The 23143-nt window shown below is 42.6% G+C and overlaps 1 protein-coding gene across 1 annotated transcript in view; it reads left to right on the top strand. All coding sequences in view use genetic code 11, as the record gives it.

Moving 5' to 3' along the window:
- EGR_03327 (Dynein heavy chain 5, axonemal) overlaps window positions 1-23143 on the top strand; it is a gene marked incomplete at both ends in the record, with an annotated part of 44830 nt that overhangs the window by 16933 nt on the left and 4754 nt on the right. The window contains 23 exons of the mRNA XM_024492576.1: window positions 59-334; window positions 435-629; window positions 1081-1380; window positions 2573-3061; window positions 3166-3544; window positions 3842-4119; window positions 4245-4460; window positions 5156-5482; window positions 5556-5746; window positions 6678-7031; window positions 7070-7223; window positions 7846-8313; window positions 8660-9869; window positions 11012-11094; window positions 11419-11571; window positions 13202-13357; window positions 13600-13782; window positions 13998-14669; window positions 14851-15068; window positions 16257-17004; window positions 20269-20531; window positions 20655-21066; window positions 21754-21882. Coding sequence (XP_024352977.1) covers window positions 59-334; window positions 435-629; window positions 1081-1380; window positions 2573-3061; window positions 3166-3544; window positions 3842-4119; window positions 4245-4460; window positions 5156-5482; window positions 5556-5746; window positions 6678-7031; window positions 7070-7223; window positions 7846-8313; window positions 8660-9869; window positions 11012-11094; window positions 11419-11571; window positions 13202-13357; window positions 13600-13782; window positions 13998-14669; window positions 14851-15068; window positions 16257-17004; window positions 20269-20531; window positions 20655-21066; window positions 21754-21882 — 7854 coding nt within the window. The remainder of the gene's footprint in view (window positions 1-58; window positions 335-434; window positions 630-1080; window positions 1381-2572; window positions 3062-3165; window positions 3545-3841; window positions 4120-4244; window positions 4461-5155; window positions 5483-5555; window positions 5747-6677; window positions 7032-7069; window positions 7224-7845; window positions 8314-8659; window positions 9870-11011; window positions 11095-11418; window positions 11572-13201; window positions 13358-13599; window positions 13783-13997; window positions 14670-14850; window positions 15069-16256; window positions 17005-20268; window positions 20532-20654; window positions 21067-21753; window positions 21883-23143) is intronic.

Genomic DNA, 23143 nt, shown 5'->3' with positions numbered 1-23143 from the left:
GTTACAAGTGCTACCTAGGATTTTTTGCAATAGTTTATTTGCAAAGTATTTGGTGCAGGACATGGGCCGATGCCTGGGCCAATACGTCGTGGTTTTCAACTGCTCTGATCAGATGGATTTTCGTGGTCTGGGACGCCTTTTTAAGGGACTTGCTCAATCTGGTGCTTGGGGATGCTTCGACGAGTTCAACCGCATTGAACTTCCTGTCCTCTCGGTGGCAGCTCAACAGATAGCCATCGTGCTCTTCGCCAAACGCGATCAGAAGGATGATTTTGTCTTTCCAGATGGAGATTTGATTACGTTGAATGCCGAATTCGGGATCTTTATCACTATGGTGAGTTATTACTCGTATTTAATCAACTCAAAATATCTTAATTCTTTTGTGACCAAAAGTTAGTGAAATGCCGAACTTTCAATGCATATTTTTTCCCAAGAATCCTGGCTACGCTGGTCGACAGGAGCTGCCGGAGAATTTAAAGATGAACTTCCGCACAGTGGCGATGATGGTGCCAGATCGACTCATTATCATTCGCGTTAGAATGGCCTCATGTGGTTTCATTGACAACCTCACTCTTGCCAAAAAGTTTTTCAACCTCTACAATCTGTGCGAAGAGCAGCTCAGCAACCAGGTATCGTATAATCAACCTCTAACTCGTCAACCCGTCAAGATCGGTACATTATAGTGATTTCTATATGGACAAATCCGGAGTTGCCTCAGATGATGCCAGGGTCAAAAGTAACTCCATCGCAATGTGATTAAGTAATACAGGCGCGTAGTCCCCCCTCTACAAAGTGGGTAGTAATTGTCAGCTCTGGTATGCATTATCGTCAGTGATAGACAATGGGAAGGCTTTTTGGCCCCTAAGTTATCACCAAGCGTGTAAGAAAACAGCGGAAATATAGGAATTCTGGGTGCTCAAAATGTGTTATACAAAACGGTCTTAAGTGGTAGAAGGAATATAGATGTAATCGTGTGCGTCTAAGAGGACTGCATATAGGCACACAAAGACATCATGACACCTGCAAACCATGTAAACAACTGGAAGGACATATCCTAACTTCTTTGTGTGTCTTGCCAAGGTTCACTACGACTTTGGACTCCGGAACATCCTTTCAGTACTGCGAACCCTCGGTGCAGTTCGACGAAGCAGTCCAGAGGAAGGAGAGAATAAGATCGTCATGAGGGTACTGAGAGACATGAACCTTTCCAAGTTGGTAGATCAAGATGAGGCTCTCTTTCTTTCTATTCTACGGGACCTCTTCCCCGGTGTGAATCTCGGACGCAGTCGTAAGGATCCTGAGATTGGCGAGACTCTGGAACATAATGCAGAGGAAATGAATCTCATCGCTCACAGGCCTTGGGTTCTCAAGGTGTTGCAGGTAGTTCACAAGTACTGCCAAATTTTGAGTGGAATAGGTATGACGAAAAATTATGATCCCGACAGCATCCAAACGTTGATAGACAAGAGGCATCACACGCACGATGGAGATTAGATGAGTTAGAAGATCTTAAGAGAAACAACATTTAAATCAGTATTGAGAATGATGCTCCACCCAGTATCCAAAAATAGGGAAGGAAAACAATTTTCCCCATTAAAATCTTAGCAAATGCACGATGAGACCCCAATTTATTATCGACTAGAATTCAGCACTGGTCTTTAGGGTAGTCAAATTTGCACTGTTGTTCTACAGAAAAAAATAGCAATTGCTTTAAAGACGTTCAGTGCAATAAAACATTTACCATCACAGCTAACAATCCACTCGCTTTTATTTCACTTAACAAATGGGCAGATTTTAAAAAGAAATAACGCTTTACTTAATCGATGGTAAAATCGTCAGATTTTCACCGCGTTGTTCAACTTAATCTAGCAATGATGGTAAAGGTTATAAGAGGTTCTGCTTGCTTGAAAAGGTGTATTTAATTGCTGGTGGTAGCCAATGGCCTCAAAATTACATTAACTTATTCTTTGAGGTTTTAATTGACTTGTTTCCACCTCCTCCACAGTCACCTGACGTAGTTTCTCAGAGACTTCTACCTTTCCCTCGAATAAATTGTGTACATTTGTCAATGATTTGGACAACGAGATGGCGATTGCCTAAAAATTTACGGTACTTACTTAAAAGAGTTTCAAGCTTTTTCCACGGTCTCAAGTTTTTAGGAAACACATTCCAATAGTATAAGTAAATTTGAAAAATACATCTCGCCAAACTTTCCCTTTTTTTAGTAAAGTGTGGTATATGATAATTTCTGGTCTTAATTTTCGGAAATAGAAGGGCAATTCTGAAGAGAAGCGAGCACAACCCAGTGATCTACTGTTGGTTCTATTGGTTCCAAATTAGCTTAAAAACAAGCCTTGATTTTATGGAGACCACAGAATTTGTCATCGATGATCATTCGGCTAAATGGTAATCTGACGCTCTTAAGTGTCAAATGTTTTGATGCCCTTCTGGCAATTAACACCAGTCTACGTCAGTAAGCAGACTGGGTTTATGAAGTACGAATGTACCAAAGTCATTTTTGAAATGAGAGTCTGATGCATATTTGATGGGTTTACCGTTGAAAATATTCCAGCTTTACGAAACACAGAAGGTGCGTCACGGGCTGATGATTTTGGGCCCCTCCGGCTCGGGCAAGACGAAGTGTGTGGAGGTGCTGTTGAGGACTCTTTCCGAGGTGGACGAGGTGAGACGCGAGGTCCGTATGAATCCCAAGGCCATTACAACCTCGCAAATGTTTGGGCGCTTGGACGTTGCAACTAACGACTGGACTGATGGCATCTTCTCCACCTTGTGGCGACGGACTACGCGAATGAAGCCAAAGGAGCACTGCTGGCTCGTACTTGATGGCCCTGTAGACGCGATTTGGATTGAGAATCTAAACTCTGTGTTGGACGATAACATGACTCTCACTCTCGCTAATGGAGATCGTATTCCTATGGCACCCAGGTGTAAAATTCTATTTGAGGTGGACAATGTGGATAACGCGTCGCCTTCTACCATTTCACGCAATGGAATGGTCTTCATCAGCTCGTCTACTATAAACTGGGAACCATTAATCAAGGTAGGTAGGCCAACTATATCTGGTTTATTACCGATAGCAGACCGGCATAGTAATGAGGGTATCTCAGATAAAATAAGGTCATATCCCTCCTGCGTGTTTTGTAGACTTGGATTAACTCGCGCCTCAAACCCCAGAGAGCAAGGCTCACAGAACTGGCTACCGCTATTCTCCCACCAATAATCAAATTCGTCACACGGGAAGTTCAGGTGAATATGCCCTTCCTAGAGGCGTTTTACGTAGCCCAATTTCGTACCATCTTTGACGCTGTCTCCACCCCTGAGGCTTCGGAGCCGATGCTTCTAGAAATGTACTTTCTCTTTGCTCTTACGTGGTCTTTTGGCGCTCTGTTGGAAAGATCAGATCGAGCGAAATTTGACGAACACTTACGGAACACTGAGGTGTTCGGAAGATTATTCATGCCACCTCCAACAATTCGAGGCAAAGCGGTCACTATCTTTGACTACAGGGTTGATCACCAACATGGTGAGTCAATGCAGAGTGGTGTACAATAGAATATGAGTTGCATTACTGCCAATTAAATGCTCATGTTAGGTGTCACATTATTATGAAACCTCTTCATGTTTCGTCTGAAGTGGGATTAGATTCATGGGCTAGCAATTCTTATTAGAATTATCCAATTTAACAAAAGTTAATAAAAATAGCTGAGAAAATTTGTAAGTTAGAACTAATAACTTGTACTAGCAAATATGAATAAGCATTGCAAATTTAAAAGCAGCTTTTAGGTATGAGGCGGCCTACGAGAATGGAAACCTGTTGTAGGGCGTTGGGACTACTGGGGATCGTCAGTGCCGAGTTACGACTATCCCAAACGGGGATACGTGGAGTTTGAGCGAGTGCTAGTGCCGAATCAGGATAATGTGATTACCGAGTTCCTGGTTCAAAATGTTTGTAAGACAGGCCGTTCTGTCCTACTCTTCGGTGAACCGGGCACAGCTAAGACGGCCATCATCAACAAGTATATGCAATCATTCAGCGAAGACACAGATATTGCCAGAAACTGCAACTTCTCGTCTGCCACCACCCCTTTCTCCTTTCAGGTTAGAAGACCAAAAAGTGGTTAAGAAATTTCAAATCCTTATATTTGTGTTTTGGTGCATTTGTCCATAGAACCTCGAATATTGTCGAGGCGAGTCTAGTCAATGTAGCGCATCACCTTCCTTAGACCTCCATGGAAACCTTCGTGGACAAGAGAGTGGGATTCACCTTCGGCCCTCCACTGGGCAAAAAACTAACCATATTTATTGATGACATCAGTATGCCCGTGGTGAACGAGTGGGGTGATCAGGTGGCCAATGAAATCGTGAGGCAGACCATGGAGTGTGGCGGTTTCTACAGCCTCCGCAAACCCGGTGAATTCATCACCATTGTGGATGTGCAGGTGAGGTGAAATCGCTTCTTTTACCGTTCATTTTTGCTGGACAACAGTATAATTACCTTTTCATTTTTAGAGGCGTAAGCAGTGGTAAGAATAGGGTAATGCAGACTAAAATTCCCACGTCATTTTTTGTCGGTTTGATTATAATTGTTGGCAATAATATATTTTTGCTTCTAAAAACATCAGGTCCCAATTACCTGTTCATAGCAGGTGACTTTGACAAACCGAATAAATTACTAAAACTGTTCATGGCTAATCCTTGTAAGTGATTTTGGTGTCTCTATAAGGGAAATAAAAGATGCATCAGGACCCTCGGGCTGTCACTTGGTAAGTGAAAGTTATATTGCCACCTTCAGGAACCCAAAATTGATGTCTGTTCCAGGATAGTGCTGTCTGTTTAATAAACTGTTGCGTGCTATGCCTTCACGCATTATTTTGCCCACGATAAAATCGCCGTTTCTGTTAACCGCCCACATAAGTGCCTGTTATTTCTCCTCCGTTTTAATTGGAGCAGCTCATGGAGAATACCGATTTTCCAATTATTTACCACAAAAGGACCAAAAACCCCTCACACTCATTTAATTTATGTTCAATTTGGGTAAGATTAAAACTTTTGTCAAGGTTCCACAATTTATTGCGGTGAAGCAATTAAAAACGATCATGATTTTACTATCGTGACATTATCCTCTCAACTTAAGTTCACAGCCGCGATGGTAACTCCCGGTGGCGGTCGAAATGACATTCCTATGCGTCTAAAGCGTCAGTTCTGCTTGTTTAACTGCAGTCTACCCAGCGACGCTTCAATAGACACCATCTTTACTACAATCGCAGTAGGGCACTTCTCTATGGACCGTGGTTTCACCAGGGAAGTTCAAGAGCTGGCTATCACCCTTGTCCCACTTACCCGACGCATTTGGGCTTCTGTCAAAGCTAAGATGCTCCCAACTCCACGGAACTTCCATTACATCTTCAATCTACGCGATCTCAGCCGCATATGGAGAGGCATCACCTTTGCTACAAGCGAAGTGCGCTTGTCTACTTATAAGCCATTTGAGTAGATGAACGAAAATTATTCGTTTTTTGTGATTTCTTGAGCAGGTATTCCAGACTCGCGAATACTTGATCCTCCTGTGGAGAAACGAGCTCACACGTGTGCTATCAGATAAATTGACTAGTGCAGAGGACAAATCATGGTTCACTGACAATCTGCATCAGCAAACAATCGGTTTTTTTGGAGAGGGCATGAATTCCGTTCTGACTCAAAAAGTCTCGTTCTGCGACTTCATGCGGTAGGCACTGGAGCTTTTCTGAAGGCTCTAAGTCAAAGCCAGATAAGTACAGACAAATTTAAGGTTATCTTAATGTAGTCTTTTAAACTATGTCCATTCTAGGACTGGTTATAATAGCCCAACCTATCATAACGACGTGTGCCCAAATCACATAACAATAGGTGCCGTAGATAGCTCCGTGACGAACTTATGCAAGTGGTTTACGACCACAGCTAGTTTCACTTTAGCTGATAATAGCATTCCTACAGAACGTGGCACTGGGGTAGTTGTCGGACGTAGACATCGTTTTCAACCCTTCTTTTAGAGGTCGCCACATATTCACCTATCCGCGGTATATGCCCTTCTCCCGTAACCCCTAAGTTTGGCACTCAAGAATAGAAGTTAAAGTAGTTGTCCTTCCCTGAAGACGAAAGAAGACATAATACTAGGGCAAGATATGTATTGCCGATGAAAAGAATGGCTGTGCAGTCTGGCGGAAGTGCAGAAGCGGAGCCTTGGCCGTCCGCAAAATCATAAGGGAGAGTTAAAAAACCAAGTATTGCGTAAGGATAAATATCCGGCAACAGTCACAGTCCTTGAATATGCATAATTTATGAAGGCATAACTGACACTTGGTAAAATACACAAGTTTTCACACCAGTCATCGATGGCAGCTAAGGTTATAGCATCGCTACAAGGTGTGTCTGTCTGTGCAGTGGCAAAAATAAATTTAAGGCCGTATTTCAAATAAATTATTTTAACAATTTTGTATGTACTAACAATGCGGATTTAACGACAGCTTACTTATGTAAATTTGCCTTTTTCCAGACTCGAAGAAGAAAGTGATGAGTCAAAAAGCGATGAAAGCTCTAGTGAAAGTCTTCTTGTGCCCGCAAAACATTACGAACCAGTATGTCTGCACCCCTCTAATGTAATTTCCCCTATGATAAAGTGCTATTATAGATAACAAAAAGTATTTTGTCTTCAAGGTGTTTGAGATAGAGGCATTGAGGCAGCGCCTAATGCAATACCTGGAGACAATGAACTCAGAGAACCATGGAGCACCGCTGAAGGTGGTCTTCTTTAATCAAATCATCGGTCACATTGTCCGTGCCTGTCGTGCACTCCGCTCCGATCGGGGCAACCTCCTCATGATTGGAGTTGGTGGCAGTGGCAAGGCTACCACCATCAAATTGGCCACTTATGTTTGTGGCTACCGACTCTTCACCATCAACACCAGAAGGCATTTCTCTTGTGATAGCTTGAATGGTTTATTTATGCTCCGAAATGCTGAAGTTAGGGCTTAGTCAAGACAGGGAAAACATTTATTGCCTCTCATTGTAGTGCGTACACAATGACGAATTTGTTAGAGGATATCAAGCTGATCTATCGACGAGCCGGGATGGAAGGCAAGGGCATTGTGTTTCAGTTCAATGACACAAATGTCAAAGATGAGATTTTCTTGGACCACATCAACAACATTCTTATGGGTGGCATGGTAAGTTGGGTCAATTTGTGACGCATTTAACGAATTCTAAACAACTAGGATGGCGCAAGTAGATCACTTGTTAACACGAATTATCATTTACAGTGCTTATAATTTGTTAAAACCCTCATTTGAGGATCTAAAGGTAGTGTCTTACGGCGCGTTGCAAAGGCGCCTCAGATCTTATGATTCGCAGTTTTTTCCTCACTTATTGAGAAAGAAATTTGTCAGTTAAAAAGGCCAGTTTTACTGAAACTTGCAGAGGCAGAATTCTTCAAACTTTTACTGTTTCAAACTCATTTCCACAGAATCAGACCAGTTTTATTGCCCTCTAAGACCCCACTTTTTTGGCCATCAAACAACAATTGTTTTCACATTAGAAATGCGTTGACATTTGACAAACCATAACTCACGAGATCCCATAAAACCTTAACCTCCATTGAAAAGACTTTGTGTTAAGTCCAGAGAATGTAAGTAAAAGGTGACCAGAAGCACTCTTCACTCATTAGGGTAAATGAATAAAGTCTAATGAAAGTGGGCAAATATCAACGTATAGGTGAAGGGTCTAGACTGCACGCAAAATTTCAGGCTCCTTTGGGTGAAATGGACAGGGAAATTAATCTTCTCTCCCTAGGTAGAGACATACTTTAACCGCGAGGAGTTAGAGGAGGCGGGCAACAGCATAATCACAATCTACCGTCGGGAGAATCCGCACCAATCGTGCGAAGGGCACCAGCTTACCGATTTTTTCCTTTCGCGGGCGCGGCGCCATATGCACATCGCTTTGCTCTTCTCACCGATCGGAGAGCGTTTACGAGCGCGAGCTCTCGCATTCCCCGGCCTAGTGGCGGGCTGCACCATCGATTGGTTCCATGCCTGGCCACGCGACGCCCTCGTCGCATGTGCGGAACGCGTTCTCCAGGAGCCCTCCGCTCTTGCACCCACTCTCACCAATCCCAGCGTCTGTGCCGCCTGTGTCGATGTAGTCGCTGATATTCACCTCTACATCGATCGCTTATGCACCAGCTACGCTCGCATCACTCGACGCATCAATCGCGTTACGCCTAAGACGTTTTTCCACTTCCTTCATGCTTGTAAGACTGTGAGTCACCTCACATTCACTGGTTGTTCTTATCCGTGTCTTACAGACATTTCACTTCGGCTTTAATTACCGAAATAGAGATCAGATTGATAATGTTAAATGACAGAGCGATGGTGGTTTAAATTGTATAGAAGACAAATTTTCCAATTCCAATAACTTTCAAGATCTTGGCAAACATTGAAAAGGGAAAAACAGTTACAAACCGTACATTATTCCATCCCTATTGAAAAAATACTACACGAATTCCATAGCTTGTGTAAATTGGAAGATCAGCTGGATGTGGTTGTGGTTGTTGTTATCAATAATTTCTAGGTAAGAAAAGATTTCGACATTGGTGCTCTTGTAGATTTACAGTCGAAAGTTTGCAGAACTGACGGAAATAGCACATCGAATGGACACGGGTGTTCGGCGACTGCAGGAGGCACGAGAGTCCATCACCTTTCTTAAAACTGAACTAGCGGTGGCTGAAGAGGACCTAAAAGAAGCAAACTACCTCGCCGAACAGGTTCTTCAGCGTGTCCTTCAGGAGACAGAGACCGCTGCTGACGCCAAGTCTCGTGTCGAAGTGCTTAAGCAGCGGTGCGAGGGAATAGTCCAGTCTATGGAGATTGATCGCGAGGAGGCCCAAGAAAAGTTAGTGGCCGCACAGCCAGCTCTGAAAGAGGCCGAAGAGGCTCTCAACACTATCAAAGTCGGTGACATTGCCACTGTTCGCAAGTTGCAGAAGCCGCCAAATCTCATCATGCGCATTATGGACTGCGTCAACATCCTCTTCTATAGGCCTATGGTGCCAATACAAGTTGACCCCGAGAAACCGCAATTCTTCACACCTTCATGGGCAGAATCGATTCGCTTCTTGTCAAACCAGAATTTTCTCACCTTGCTCATTAACTATCCAATGCACATTCTAACGGAAGAGATGATAGACCTGATAGAGCCGTACACAAACGCGCCAGACTACAACCCACAGAGTGCACGAAAGACTTGTGGTAATGTGGCGGGTCTGCTTCAGTGGACCCTGGCGATGGTGAAGTACTTCTTTGTGAGTAAGGTGGTAGTCCCTCTACAGGATAGCCTGAAAAAATCTGAGCAACTATTGGAGAGGGCACAGGGCCAATTGATAGAAGTAGAAGCGGAGTTGGAAGAGAAGGCGGTGGTCTTGAATAAGGTGCAGGCGGAGTATGAGGTGGCAATGAGGCGGAAGCAGAAGCTAAAGGACGAGGCGGATCTCTGCATTCGACGCATGGACACGGCAAATCAATTGATTGACGGTCTGAGTGGTGAGGCTACGAGATGGAGCGAGACCTCGAGGTATCATAAACAGGAGATAGTTCTGCTGACCGGAAATGCAATTGCTCTGGCAGTCTTCCTCACCTACATGGGTGGGTTTAATCAGGCTGTCAGACTCTCGGCGCTGAAGTATTGCGTACGCCTTCTAAAAAAGTATGGAGTTCCACAGAGTGAAAGGCTAGACTGTGTTAAAGCCTTGGCGTCTCCCACTACCGTAAGCAGAATTGGGTTAAAGCAAATTACTTTCTTGAATTTCCTCCTAATTTGTAGATGCAAACTGAAATACTAATTTGTTTTGTTTGGTGTGATCCAAGATGATCGACATTACTCAATAAAGATTTTTTTGCTCTAGTTATGACCACTCCTATCATAATCACTAGTTTTTGGATTGCTTAATTCTTAAGCTACTGCTTTTTCTTATCAAAGATGGCTGAAACAGATAGGTGCTTCCATCAAGCAACCCAGTGCTAAAACACCCTCATTTAGAGCTAGTTATTACCAAATTGTTTTGAAAATCTCACCCATAATTAATGTCAAAGGTTCTTATTAGATTATACGATTTCTGGCTTTACAAAATCCTTTTCCTATCAAAGCGTTCACGAACTTCTAGACTGATTTCAAAGTTGTTTTATGAATGCTCTCTGAAATTTGGATCAGCTTCTTAATATGACTCCATTCAAATAAAATTCCGAATTTATGATTAAAATGTTTATTCTAAGCACCGCCCTTTTGTGTATCAACTTAAAATCCTCCTACTGATATGCGAATAAGTTGTATTTTCCCAGAGAAATCCCTGTTTATTTGACCGATTATCGCCATCAAACAATTTGCCCTTTGTGATATTCCTGTAGAGAAACTTCTTTGTAAATAACTTTTTATTTTATAAAAGCAAAACAATTGAAACTGTTTGGCAGACAAGTAGATTATTTTGCTAATAAATGACAAAAATGACGAGTGCTATCATGTTTGGCTAAGCCAGATATTGACCCCAGAGCCGTTGTCCTTACACTGACCCTAGGGATAAATCGTTTTAATTCTTCATGTCTCTTTTTAATTTGGTCGTTTGGATTGGTGGTTATGATTGATTATGTATTTCGCCACCGATAGCGACAAATTTTTGCTAAATACTTCAACAAATCTGTTCTTTCTGAAAATATTTGCATGTTCTCCACCAACTTCTCGGTTGTAACAAAGACAACCACCGGCTACTGTTTCTGGATCCTATTAAAAGGCCCAGAGTAAACTAATTTTAAAAAATGTAAATTACAGGTGGTAAAACATACTTTTGTCGCCCTTCTTATCACTGAATAATATAGCCAAACACCACATCTTGAAGCAGTGGTTATAAGCTCAACTGGATTGCGATTGGTTTGGTATTGTATGCGCGAGTAATCTGAATCCTATCAAGTTCGCCAACCAGATACGCGAGAGGAACTTCACTGTGTCTTTACTGACCGAAAGGGGCTATGGCCAGTATGCGCGCTCCTGGTGGTGAGATGACCGAGACTGAGTGCGGGTCTGTGTGTCTCGACATTTTCAATTGCACCCACCTATAGTAATTGACTGACCTTAACCACCTAGGTGGGGCTGAAGAGGAACATAACTTTCTTGAAGGTTCAAAAACTGGCAATCAGTTGGGACTTTTAGAAAGTTGAGCAGAAGCGTATTTATATTAGTTTCAGGCATCCTCAGCAGCATTCACTGAGTGAGCTTATTTGGCACATTTAATAATAAGAACTGTTTTGCCTCCCTCATGGTTGTTTATTAATTTGCATTTGTACATACCCCTAAAGGCAATTATTTTACCTCTCCCAGGTGAATGAATGGAACGTACAGGGCCTTCCACTGGACGAACTGTCCATCCAAAATGCTGTCATAGCAACGGCCAGACTGCGCTATCCCCTGTTAATTGATCCCCAAGGTCAGGGCAAGAAGTGGCTTACAAATCTCTACGCTGGCAGAGTAATAGTGAGTTAAAGACTGCGAAATACAACAAGCAATGGGTACTTTTATTCACCATTACCCCACTTCCCGTGTGCGTGTGACTTTATAGGTCAGTGTCATCGGACAATCAAAAATGTGTGGTCCACTTGATGCGCATCCATTCAAAGCGTCATGTCCTACTTTTGCTAGCTCATGGCGCGATAATTGTTTAGGAATGTTCAGCCGTAGTATTACTCTATGGCATAAGAGTTGATTTATTTATTATGAGTATCTGTAACTTCCCTTTTAACTTAAACCATAACTATGTTCATTTCTGAGGCTTCGTACTTTCTGCAGCGAAATCTGTTTGGGTATCGTTTAGCCTAGCGTAATACTCTGTTCTGATATTTGCTTCAAATTTGTCTGTTACGGTGCAGTAGTGTACGAATAAATTCCTTCTTTATTTGTAACCTATTTACTCTTCTTCATTTGCCGACGTACTAAATTACTGGGGCTACTGGCCTGACCCGGAGGCCATGCCACCCAGCAGAAGTTCAAAGAAGGAACTTTAGGTACCCGCAAAACCGAAACGAGGAGTTAAACAAGCATTCAAAGTGTTGTGCAGTCCCTCTCCTTAAAAGCTTTATCCCCATCGCTTCCGTTGGTCAACTTCCCTTCGCAACCACAATGCGGTCATTACTGTCAGAAAATCACTAACGAACCCGCCTCATCTGTTATCAAGTTTGTGTGAGAATGAGAAGATATTTGACTACATGCTCACCGATCCATCGTGGTACTTTCACTGAATCCAGAGTTCCGTTCTGTTTGGGAACTGTAATGGGGTACGGGAATGGGCTGTCCACCGCTAGTGGCCTGAAAGCAGTTTATTAAATGAGGGACGGAGTTTAAAACAGTTTCGTTGAAATAAGGTTTCGAGTCTGGTTCTCTTTTCCACTTTGTTATTACTTCATTGCTCCCCGGCCATACCTATCTGAGTTCTGTTGAGCCAGTAAAAAGGTGGAGATATCGCGTGGTTACTTCATTTGGGCACCGTAGACAACTCTGCAACAAACTTTCCAAAGTAGCTCGTCGCTAGCGTCTCTTCAGTTTCTAATGGCAAACCTGCAGAACATGAGACTCATGTATTTGCTAAAGGTAGAAGTCATTTGAAAATTTTTTATTAAGAGTCATCACAGCTTTTCCCATCTAAAACACATGCCCTTCTTCTCACGTTAGGACTTGAGACTAGGGAATAGAAATCAGGACAGTTGTCCTTTAGGATCGGGTTCGCTTTCCACTCTCACCAATGTAGAGCCTCAAGTCTTTCCTGAAGTTGAGAGAAAGTATAATGATTAAGGAGAAACTCTAATGCCGACGTACAGACGGGCTGATGAGGCTACCGGCACGAGCTGGAGTTCGTTCAGCCAGCGGAAGTACTAAGGCAGAGCCTTCTGTGCCTGCAAAAATTAAACCGAAGAGTCAAAAAAATTAGTCGCAGTATTACATATTTTTTGACTTTACTATGACTTTATTACAACGAAACAGAGGCATCATTTTAACTTCTTTCTGAGATTACATTTCTTGAGTGCTGATCCGTTTTTAATTGATGTTCCCTCTTTACAGAGAGGCCTCAGGGTTATTAAAGGAACTGATTAATTTTGCCTGATGCTTGCAGGTTACCTCCGTTTCGAGCAAGAAGTTCAAAACTGACGTCGAGGAGGCTTTGAACACGGGAAAAAATCTTATTGTAGAGGGAATTATGGAGGCAATAGATTCAGGTCTCGACCGACTCATCACACAGTCATTCTATACAGTAGGAACTACTTTGCAGGTATTTGATTACCTTTGGGCCATGTATACTACACGTAAAATCTATTTCACACTGTCGGCTTTAATACCTTTACCTAGACCTACATTTCTTTCACTGATCTCGAATTCCGTAATGAATGTAAAATATAGGGGATATTTATAGAAGAGACTGAAACCTATATGTCACCCTACTACACCTTCTTGAGGGATGAAACCATGCTTTACTAGTCCTTTGGAGGATTCTACTCGTGCGCCTCCATCTAGGTGAAAATATGGGACTTCGAGACCACGGTTGATCCGAAATTCCAGCTCTTCCTCACCACCCAACTGGCCAATCCCGTATTCACGCCCGAGTTGCTTGCCAACACAGCCCTCATTGACTTCAGTGTGACCGTAAAGGGACTGGAAGACCAACTTTTGGCGCATGTGGTGTCAGTGGAACGAGAAGTAAACTCTATTCGAATCACTTCTTTAGCTCACTTTTGAGATTCAAAGAATCCTAGCTCAGTGATTGAGGCATGAAATGAATAAATATGACCGTAGGACTTAAATACAAGTAATAGATATCCATAAGAGTGATATGTAAAGGTAAGAACTTAAGTTGGTAAAATGATGGTAAATGAATTCATACTGCACGTCTGTTCCATATTTCTTTCCCCAAGAAACTGGAAAGCCTGAGAATAGAACTACTCAACAGCACCATGGAGAACAAGAAACGTATTGAGTCCCTGCAAATCAACCTGCTCTACCGGCTGGCCAACACGAAGGGCTCCTTAGTAGACGATCAGGATTTACTGGAGGTTTTAAAATCTACAAAGATTACTTCAGAGGGGGTGATGGAGCAGTTGGCTAAATCCAAAGAGGCAGAAGCGGAGATTGAGGCGGCGCGCGAGGAGTACCGCCCGGTAGCAGAGCGAGGTGCCCTCATTTTCTTTCTCCTTGAGGACATGGCCAAAGTAAACCGCATGTATGAGACAGGTCTGCCACAGTTTCTCGTACTCTTTAACGAATCTTTGATGAACTCCGAAGAGTCTTCCGTGACACAGAAGCGGATTCATAAGATAGTCAAGTACATGACGAAGTGTATGTGGAGATTCTACACACGAGGCTACTATAAGAAGGACTTTGTGATGTTTACGCTGTCCCTGGCAATGAGAATTGAATTGCAGATGAAAAATATTTATAAGGATGAGGTGGAGGTATTTCTGAGGGGTGGTTCGGCTCTCAGTTTGCTCACTTGCCCACCAAAACCGGCCAAATGGATAGCTGATGATGTTTGGCTCAACATCAATGCCTTGTCGAGGTTGCCGGCTTTCACTTCACTGGTAGATCAGGTGGGTAGACTCCTCTTGAGGTATAGGGTGTAAGTATGTACCAAAAGTGAATCATTTTCCCCGTCTTACTAAAATTGTGTTGCCGGCTGGTATCAACACATCGATTAGCATTTTAGCAATCTGCTAATTGACAAATATATGACTACCGTGTCACTGGTTTACGCCTTTGCTTTGGTGACAGGTGATAGGGAGCGAGCGCCGATGGCGCAGATGGCACGAGGTCGAGGCGCCAGAGGAGAGCGTTTTCCCACTCAACTACGACACCGACCTCTCCACCTTTGGACGTCTTCTTTTCATCCGCACCTGGTGCCCCGATCGCGTAGTGCACCAGGCCCGCAAGTACATCAGCGAAACTCTGGGCCACAGGTTTGCAGAGGAGACCCTCCTCAATGTGGAAGAGTGAGTTATTGCCTTATCCCCTTCTGTCCCTCCTTTCTTCGTCTAGCGCCCTTAGAAAGCAAATCTGATTAAGTATAGGCGTTTACCGGAAAAAAATGTAGCTTCAAATCGTTTTGATTAGTAACAAACTTTTCAATATGAACTAGATGTGGCCGCCAATCTTTCTATGAGTACCTGCATTTATGACTCTGGAGAAGTCGAAATTTCATCGTGTTGGCGCATCGCAAAATGCTCCCACCATCCAAGCAAAAAGTGATCTGTTGGAAGTTTAATTTCGCTGATCTGAAAGCGGATTTTAAAGCATCGAGTATAGTTATAGTTTCTGATTTCACCGATACTTTCTGCTTAAGTGGCCAAAACAAATGACTATTGTCACAATCAGCTACCAGTTGCCCGATTAGACTACAAGATGGATTGTTTGTACGTTTCCAGAGTGATTCTCTTCTTTCAATACCAGACTATCACGAACTTTAGACTCCAATGAAGTGGCGCACTACTTAAGTACGTATTTCATTCTTTTTCTGACAAACATCTGACTACACAAATGATTGTAAGAATTTGAACGTCTGACTGTTCATGGTCGCACCATTCGCCGAGTAAGCTCAAGTTACTAATTTTAGATCATACTCAGCTTACTAAAGCCATCTAGGTAATTACAGATTTCACTTCCTCTTATTTTTTCTTAAAATGTCTTTTAGAAGTACTCGCTGAAGTAACAGTTGTATCTACAACAAATAAGTCAGAAAGGGTACAAAAAAACACCGCTTTCACTTATGTCTTGAGTAGCTTTTAGTCAGAAGTGGGGCCAACTTTCGTCTCAACTTAAAATATTTGTTCACTTCCTTTACTTGAAACACAGTTTTATAAATCGGCTATGCCCCTTCAGGTCAGTTATTTAAATTGTAAGTAAGACTGATGCACAAAAACAAAATTATATGCACTATTCTCTCTGTATATACAAGAATAGTTCAATAAAGTTTTATTGAAATCATTGGCAAAAATACCACTCTATTTCTATTTCTCTACATTTTTCCTCCAGCTCGGTGATAAATCATTTTATTAGACCATCTGTAACCAGTTAGTAGACTTCAAGATGAAACATTGAAGTGGATAAGTTTCTTTGAATACTTGATTGGTGATAGCAATTTTTATGCCTGTTGACTCGACCACCTTCTAATGTCCACGCAGGATCTACGCCGACTCAACACCCAAAACCCCCATCATAAATCTTCTCACAGTTGGCGCAGATCCCACTTTACTGATAGAGCAGTTGGCACGCCGAATGCAAACCGAACTTCATTTCATTTCCATGGGCCAAGGTCAGGAGATCCACGCACGCCAGTACATTGCACAGGCAATGCGCCAGGGCTCCTGGGTACTACTACAGAACTGCCACCTCTGTCTTGATTACATCAATGAACTGTCCACTCTCCTAGCAGGAGTAAGGGTGGAAAGCGAAGCATATCACAGAGTTCCAACAGATCCTCATTCACGTACCGACAGCCCAGATGAATCTCTCATGGACCAGCACACCGCGCTACCCAATATCAGCCACACCAATAGCAAGAGGCTAGTGACATCAGACCAGTTTCGTCTGTGGATCACCACGGAGGAGCACAGTCGATTTCCGATTAACTTTTTGCAGATGTCAGTGAAATTCATCAACCAACCACCCGAGGGCTTACGCTCGGGTCTGATAAAAACCTTCTCCGATATCTCTCAGGACCTCCTAGACTCCTGTGTTAGTATGCACTGGAAGGTCGTCCTCTACGCATTGGCGTTTCTACACCGAACCTTGGAGGGAAGAAGAAAATTCACGCCGATGGGGTGGTCGGTGCCGTATGAGTTCAATCTGGCGGATTATAGTGCCTCGGTGGAGTTCATGCGAAGTCACATTGATGAGATCGAGGTTATGAAAAGAAATGTCAGATCTAGCGTGAGTAATCGTCTTCTATAAAAGCATCTTATGGTTTCCATCAAAACAGTATGTCTTAGATTCGGCTGATCTGTTTGCAATGCACGATCCGGTGCATTCAAAGCCGTTATGAACTGATGGAGAACATAGCTTACATATTCGTGACACTGGTAGCGAACGCGTTGAAACCTTTGGTCGATTTTTGCTCAAAGTAACTCAAACTGATAAGAAGGCAATTTAGAGTTACTTGCTCAAACAGTTGCTCAATTGTTTTTATAGCACCCAGGACGCATATATGTTGTGCTTTTAGTGCTGATGGTAATTTAAGGCGCTTTTATATCTTATCGCCATCACGAGTAGCTAAGTAGAGGCCATTTAACTTAACGTCTCGGATTAATCCTGGGTAAGAAGTGGTAACTCACTGACTTTGTTAGTATCCTTCTCGTACCTACTGCTTTGCTCCTGAGGTGAGACACAGGACGTGAAACAGTAAGAAGTGGCTCAAGTTCCGGGATAGATGTGCCGATTAGATCCCCTTCTCTGCCATGAATCTTGTAGTAGCTGTGTCTAAGCCTCGCCGTTGCGTGCTGTTAGTAATTTCACTGACGTCAAGCTCCGTTCTGAAATTGCAACGTTGAGTCACTTTGTCTGTTCCAGATAATGCAGGCAAAATTAACGAAGTTAATCCGACTTCTGACTTATTTAACCAAATGCTGAACCTACACCAGTAGAGGTCCTTGTGACATTGAAAAAAATTCCAGTCCTCACTTTCAATTTCATTGCTCTACTATTGCTTTCAGGCTTCAGAACATTTTAGACAGCAATGGCCTTGTGTAGTCTATAAATTCGGTTAATTTTATCGCTGACCATCATCGTTTTAACTCCTATTTTCAAGCCAGAAAGTAGGAGTGATTATTTGTGCTTTGCTATGTTTCAGTCAAATATAATGGCGTAGTAAAATCAGTTGTTATTATTATTAAAAATTTTTAAATATAGAGGATGCATAACTGAAACATATTGCAGCGGCCCGAGACTTCTCTATATACGAAAGAAGGCATAATACTTGGGCAGCTTATGCGTTGTCGACGTAGGGAGGGGCTAAGGAGGGCGTCTATTAACACGAGCCGTAGGCCATGTCGCCGAGGAGAAATGCAATTGCAAAGGCCTAAGTGCCCGCGTAAACAGAAAGAAGATTCATACAGACAAACAAAGCATTGCATAGACCCCTCTCCTTTTAAGCGTCATTACCGGCGCCCTCCTTGGCCAACTTCTCGCTTCGGCCATCGCGACGTAGTCGGTGCTGTAAGAATTGCACCCGCGAACACATTGCGCCATTCACCGAATTTGCATGTAATTGGTAATTCTACTGGACTTAAAGTTTTGTATTGTTTGGAATTGTATTAGGGGAAGGGGGAGACTGGTGACCATCTCATATGTCCATTGCTGGTTGCACGAACACTAACCCAAAGGCAGGGCCACTTAGAAAAGGACAGACTGAATGTGGTTTAGCGGGAATAAGCTTTCGCATCCGTTCCCTCTTGCTGCTTTGTTCTCACCTCAGTGTTGCCCAGCTATATCTTTCTGGAACCAATTTGGCTAGAAGAGAGGTAGAAGAGACATAATGTGTTCACTCAGTTGAAATCTACATGTAGGTACCGTAGACAGCTCTGTGACAAACTTTCCCAGATGGTTCGTGGCTAGCGGCGCTTCAGCTTCAGCAATCCTGCAGAACACAGGACTCGTTTAATTTGCCGAAAGTAGAAGTCATTTGCAAATTTGTTGTTAGGAGTTATCACAAATTCTCGTATCTACGACACACATACCCTTCTTCTCTCACGTTAGGGCTTACCACTGGGGAATAGAAAGCAGGATATTTGTCCTTTACGATCAGGTGCGCTTTCCACTGCCGTCAATGTAGTGCCCTGAGTCCTTCTTGAATACAAAGCAAGGCATACTGCTAGGACAGAAACTACAATGCTGACGTATAGAAGAGCTGGGGGCCACTGTCATGGCCCAGTGCTTAGGCCGCTCAGCGGATACGAAAGTGCCGCATAATTAAAATAGAGTTAAATAATCAGCATAAGTACTACAGTGTCCCAAATTGATCCTGTTTCAAACACCTCATTATAATATTATTGTGGTGTAAAAAATGTCTTGATTTTCTAAATAATAGAAAAACCCCAGAACTTTTTCGGAGACAATTAATGCCTGCACTGCAAGTTTGACACCTCTACCTGCTAGCAGACGATAGCACCTCTGTATCTTTAGTAAGCTTTTAAATCGCTTTAAGTTCTTTTGAAAGTTTCCTTTCAGTGATGACTGGAAGCAGCAAACACTGCATTCAGTTCATCCCAAAAAAGGTTGCGAAAGTTTGCTCGAGAATATAACTCTCCCCATTCAAACGTTGGAAGATGCAATTTCGAGACAGCAAATTATCGTCTTCCAATGGTCAGAACTTGCTAAATTTATTTCACGCCTACAACATACACCTTTTCTCTACGTAAAAATTCCATTGTCTCCATCTAACTTATTTCTCCATCATCTTTGTGCAGCCACCTGCTATAATGTCTCATCCTCCAGTCCACGTGGATTTCTATCGTACTATTCCTTAATTTGCGGCTACCCGCCATTACTAATTATTATATTATCTTTGACACAAGGATGCATAAATTGAAATGCTTAAACTTTGAGACATACTAATCTACTTTGGAGAAGCAAAATGAGAGTTCCACTTCAACTGCCTTCGGATTGGATGCATGACGATTTTTCCTATGGTATCGTTAAATCTTAGTCAAAAAACTGCTTAGTTTTACGAGTTACGTTGCAGATAATACTTTCCGCCCAAAATTAAATGTTTGTTATGCTGACAGGAGGTGCCATTTGTTGAAGTCTATTCTATAATTTTAAAAGGTAATTAATGGGGAAGTCTGGAGTTTATAAATTTTACCTTCGAGTCATTCGACTGTAAAAAGGTGGCCTCTAACACTCCCAAACTCATTTAACTTGAAAGAGAACATTGCCAAATGATTAGCATTTTTGAGAGTCTTACAACATAGAATTTGTTAAAAATGAGTGGCAAAAGAACTAGAACGACTATTTCAAAGCATCCATCAGAGGAACCCATCAGGTCAGGGTGCACTCCTGACTCCTTTAGGCATTCCAGATGGAATTATTAGCAGAACACTTGTATTAACGTGTTTTCACGGATCCATAGCTATAGAAGAAATCGACAATGCAACAAGTGAGATTAGTGAAATTTAAGAAAATTTATTCAAATGGTTGCAGGGCATAGACTGGAAGTGCGTGCGCTACCTTCTCTCGGAGATCCAATTCGGTGGACGCATCACCGACCCCGAGGACACTGTGATAATGGTGACACTCACTAAGCAAATGTTCAAGGAACGCATGTTTCAGCCTGAATATGAACTCGCACCAGGCTATATCATTCCACATTTGTCCACTGTGAACCAGTATCTTGGATACATCCATTCTCTGCCTAGTCAGGAATCTCCCGAGTCCATCCACCTCCATCCCAATGCGGAAATTGCGTGAGTTTGTCTGGTTGACAGAAACCATTCCGGAAGGCATCGGATAATTCCACTTTAAGGGTGCAGAAGTACATTCTACTCTCTTGATTCCCAATTACAATTCTACTTTCTCTTACATGCTAGGTACTCAACCCAGTTCACCGAGAGCATGATTGCCAGCATTCAGGCCATCACAGATCTAGAAGTCATTCAGGACATAGAAGGGGCAGCTGACATCTACGAAGCCTCTGATACCACCACAGGACTCACAAAGGAGATCCAAGTGCGTGAGATCTGCGAGTCCATGCTGTCCACCATTCCACCGCCCTACAACCCCTTCACTCTACCCGAAAGGTTGAAGACTCTCGGTAGTCTCAAACCAGTCGTTATCTTCCTGCGGCAGGAAATCGATCGTATTTCAAAACTTCTTAAAGTCACGAAGAGGGTATTGAGCAATTTAGTTGATGCCATAGATGGAAAGGTCGTCCTAAATGAGAACCTCCGCGATGCCATGGACTCGATTTACCTTTCCAAGGTTCCTGCAATTTGGCTTAGGGTGAGTTGGACCAGGTCATGCCTGTGGCACCAATATTCATCTAGAAGGTTTCCAAAGAAGTAATTACAGAAGTGTTGTGTGGTTGGTGAATTTTATTTTCTGTGTTTAGCAGTAAAAAACTCAGTCAAGCAGCTTTTAAGACTTTGTTAATCCAACGCAACCGGCCATGAGATAAGGTTGACTTGCAAGTTGAGAATTGGAAATGAATTGCGCTTTTTGGTACCGATTTATCCGGAAATGTATAAAGGATTATGGCAGATTCGGATAGTGAAATTGGGAATGCGGGATTACGATGGCAGTACTTTAAGTACCCGCAAAACCAAAACGAAGATTTAAACAAGTGATTAAAGTATTGCACAACAGCCTGATCTTTGTGTGAATGCGTCCTGAATTTTAAAAGTACTTTCAAAAACCCTTACTTGAAATAGGTGATTGCTTGCAAATTGGAAAAACCACCTTCTTAAAATACTGCGGTCGCAAACAAATGCAGTCCGAATAGACCTTTTCAGAAAGATACTGAATAGAGCTGGAAATGGGCTTAAAATAAGATAATAAGGTATCACCTTCCTTGGCTTGGTTTACTTTGTCGAAGTACAGTAGCGAATGTAGGTCTAATAAATGCCCAGACTTGCTCCGTACAAGCTGGTATTCGCGAGGCATATTAACGTGTCGATGATGTGGTTTCAGATCTCCTGGGAGGCTTCGACTTTGGGATTTTGGTTCACGGAGTTGAAGGAGAGGAACGATCAACTCCACTCTTGGCTCAGTGCAGGTGCCCCACATTCATTCTGGTTCCCGGGTTTCTTCAATCCCATGGTGAGAAAACAGTTGGTTTTCACGTGTCAGGTTTTTCCCAATAACTTCTAAAAATTACATATTTCCTGCTGATTTTAAATGTAGCCCTAGCTAAGAATAGGTGTATAGTGCCTCGAGTCTTTCCTGAAGACGAAAGAAGTCATAGTACTAGGACGGACAGTGTATTGACGACGTACAGAAGGGCTGGGCTGTCTTACGGCATGGCCTGGAGGTCTTGTTGCCCAGCAGAAGTACAAAGGTGGAGCCTTAAGTGCCTACGAGACCGAAACGAAGAGTTGAATAAACAAATATTGTCTCACATAGTCCCTCCTTTCCTTTGAATGTCATTCCGGCATTCTCCTTAGTCAACCTCTCGCGTCAGCCATCATATCGTAGTCGGTGCTGTAAGAGAAACACCCACGAGCGAAAGTGTTACACTGACATTCAAACAGAAGAGCTAAAAACACTGTGTACCAAGAAAATCTTATTTATTATATAATTTTAGCGTGAGTCAGAGAGACTTGTGCGTGTCCGGAGTTGTTTGGTTAAGTAAGTGGTCGCACATGGATAGCAACGTTAGAACAGCTCCTAACTCAACCTATCTAGTAATTGATGAAACGCGTAATCCCATATGTAAGGCACCCTTCCCTTAGTTGCATCACTTTACTGAGAAAATACATTTTTACATCAGAGGCTTTCTACCGGCAAATGAAGTCACAGACGTGTAACAGGAGACAATCAAGCATGTGCAGTTTCTTTTGTCATGCTTTTTGAATTGAACTACAATCTGTCCCGAAGATCAGATCTTGATTCAACTTCTGATTACAAACAGACTTTTCTGATGCTTTGATACACCTTAAGTCCAAACGTCCCCCTCACTGAACAAGCTGCACTACATCGTGTTTCCATGACTAGGCGGAAGTTGACCGAATAAACCGAAGTGGTTTTTGGCGGTGAAGCTTACAATGAGCTTCATTTTTATAAAGCTTGTTTGCATCAAAAAAACCAAAACTCTGGCTCTAGCCATCTTTGGTTTCATCCCGTTTCGACTTGGAAACTGCTTATACCATCTCATCTGTGATGATGTGACTGTTCAATGTCAAGAAAAGGGAACAATTATGACTTGAAGGAATTGTAAAGATGAGGTGGTTTTGCTCATCCTCCTCCCCTTCCATTGCAAAGTTCAGATCTTCTCCTAGATATGGGTGTTTATAAAGAATGGAAATTTGTTTCGCCTTTTGCGAAAAACACTTTCTTTGTTAATGGCGGCTGTTTTGAAGAA

Source organism: Echinococcus granulosus (genome assembly GCF_000524195.1).
Source record: "Echinococcus granulosus chromosome Unknown EG_S00017, whole genome shotgun sequence".
Classification (NCBI taxonomy): domain Eukaryota; kingdom Metazoa; phylum Platyhelminthes; class Cestoda; order Cyclophyllidea; family Taeniidae; genus Echinococcus; species Echinococcus granulosus.
Note: the sequence above shows the minus strand (reverse complement) of the source record. Positions and strands in the feature narration are given on the sequence as shown.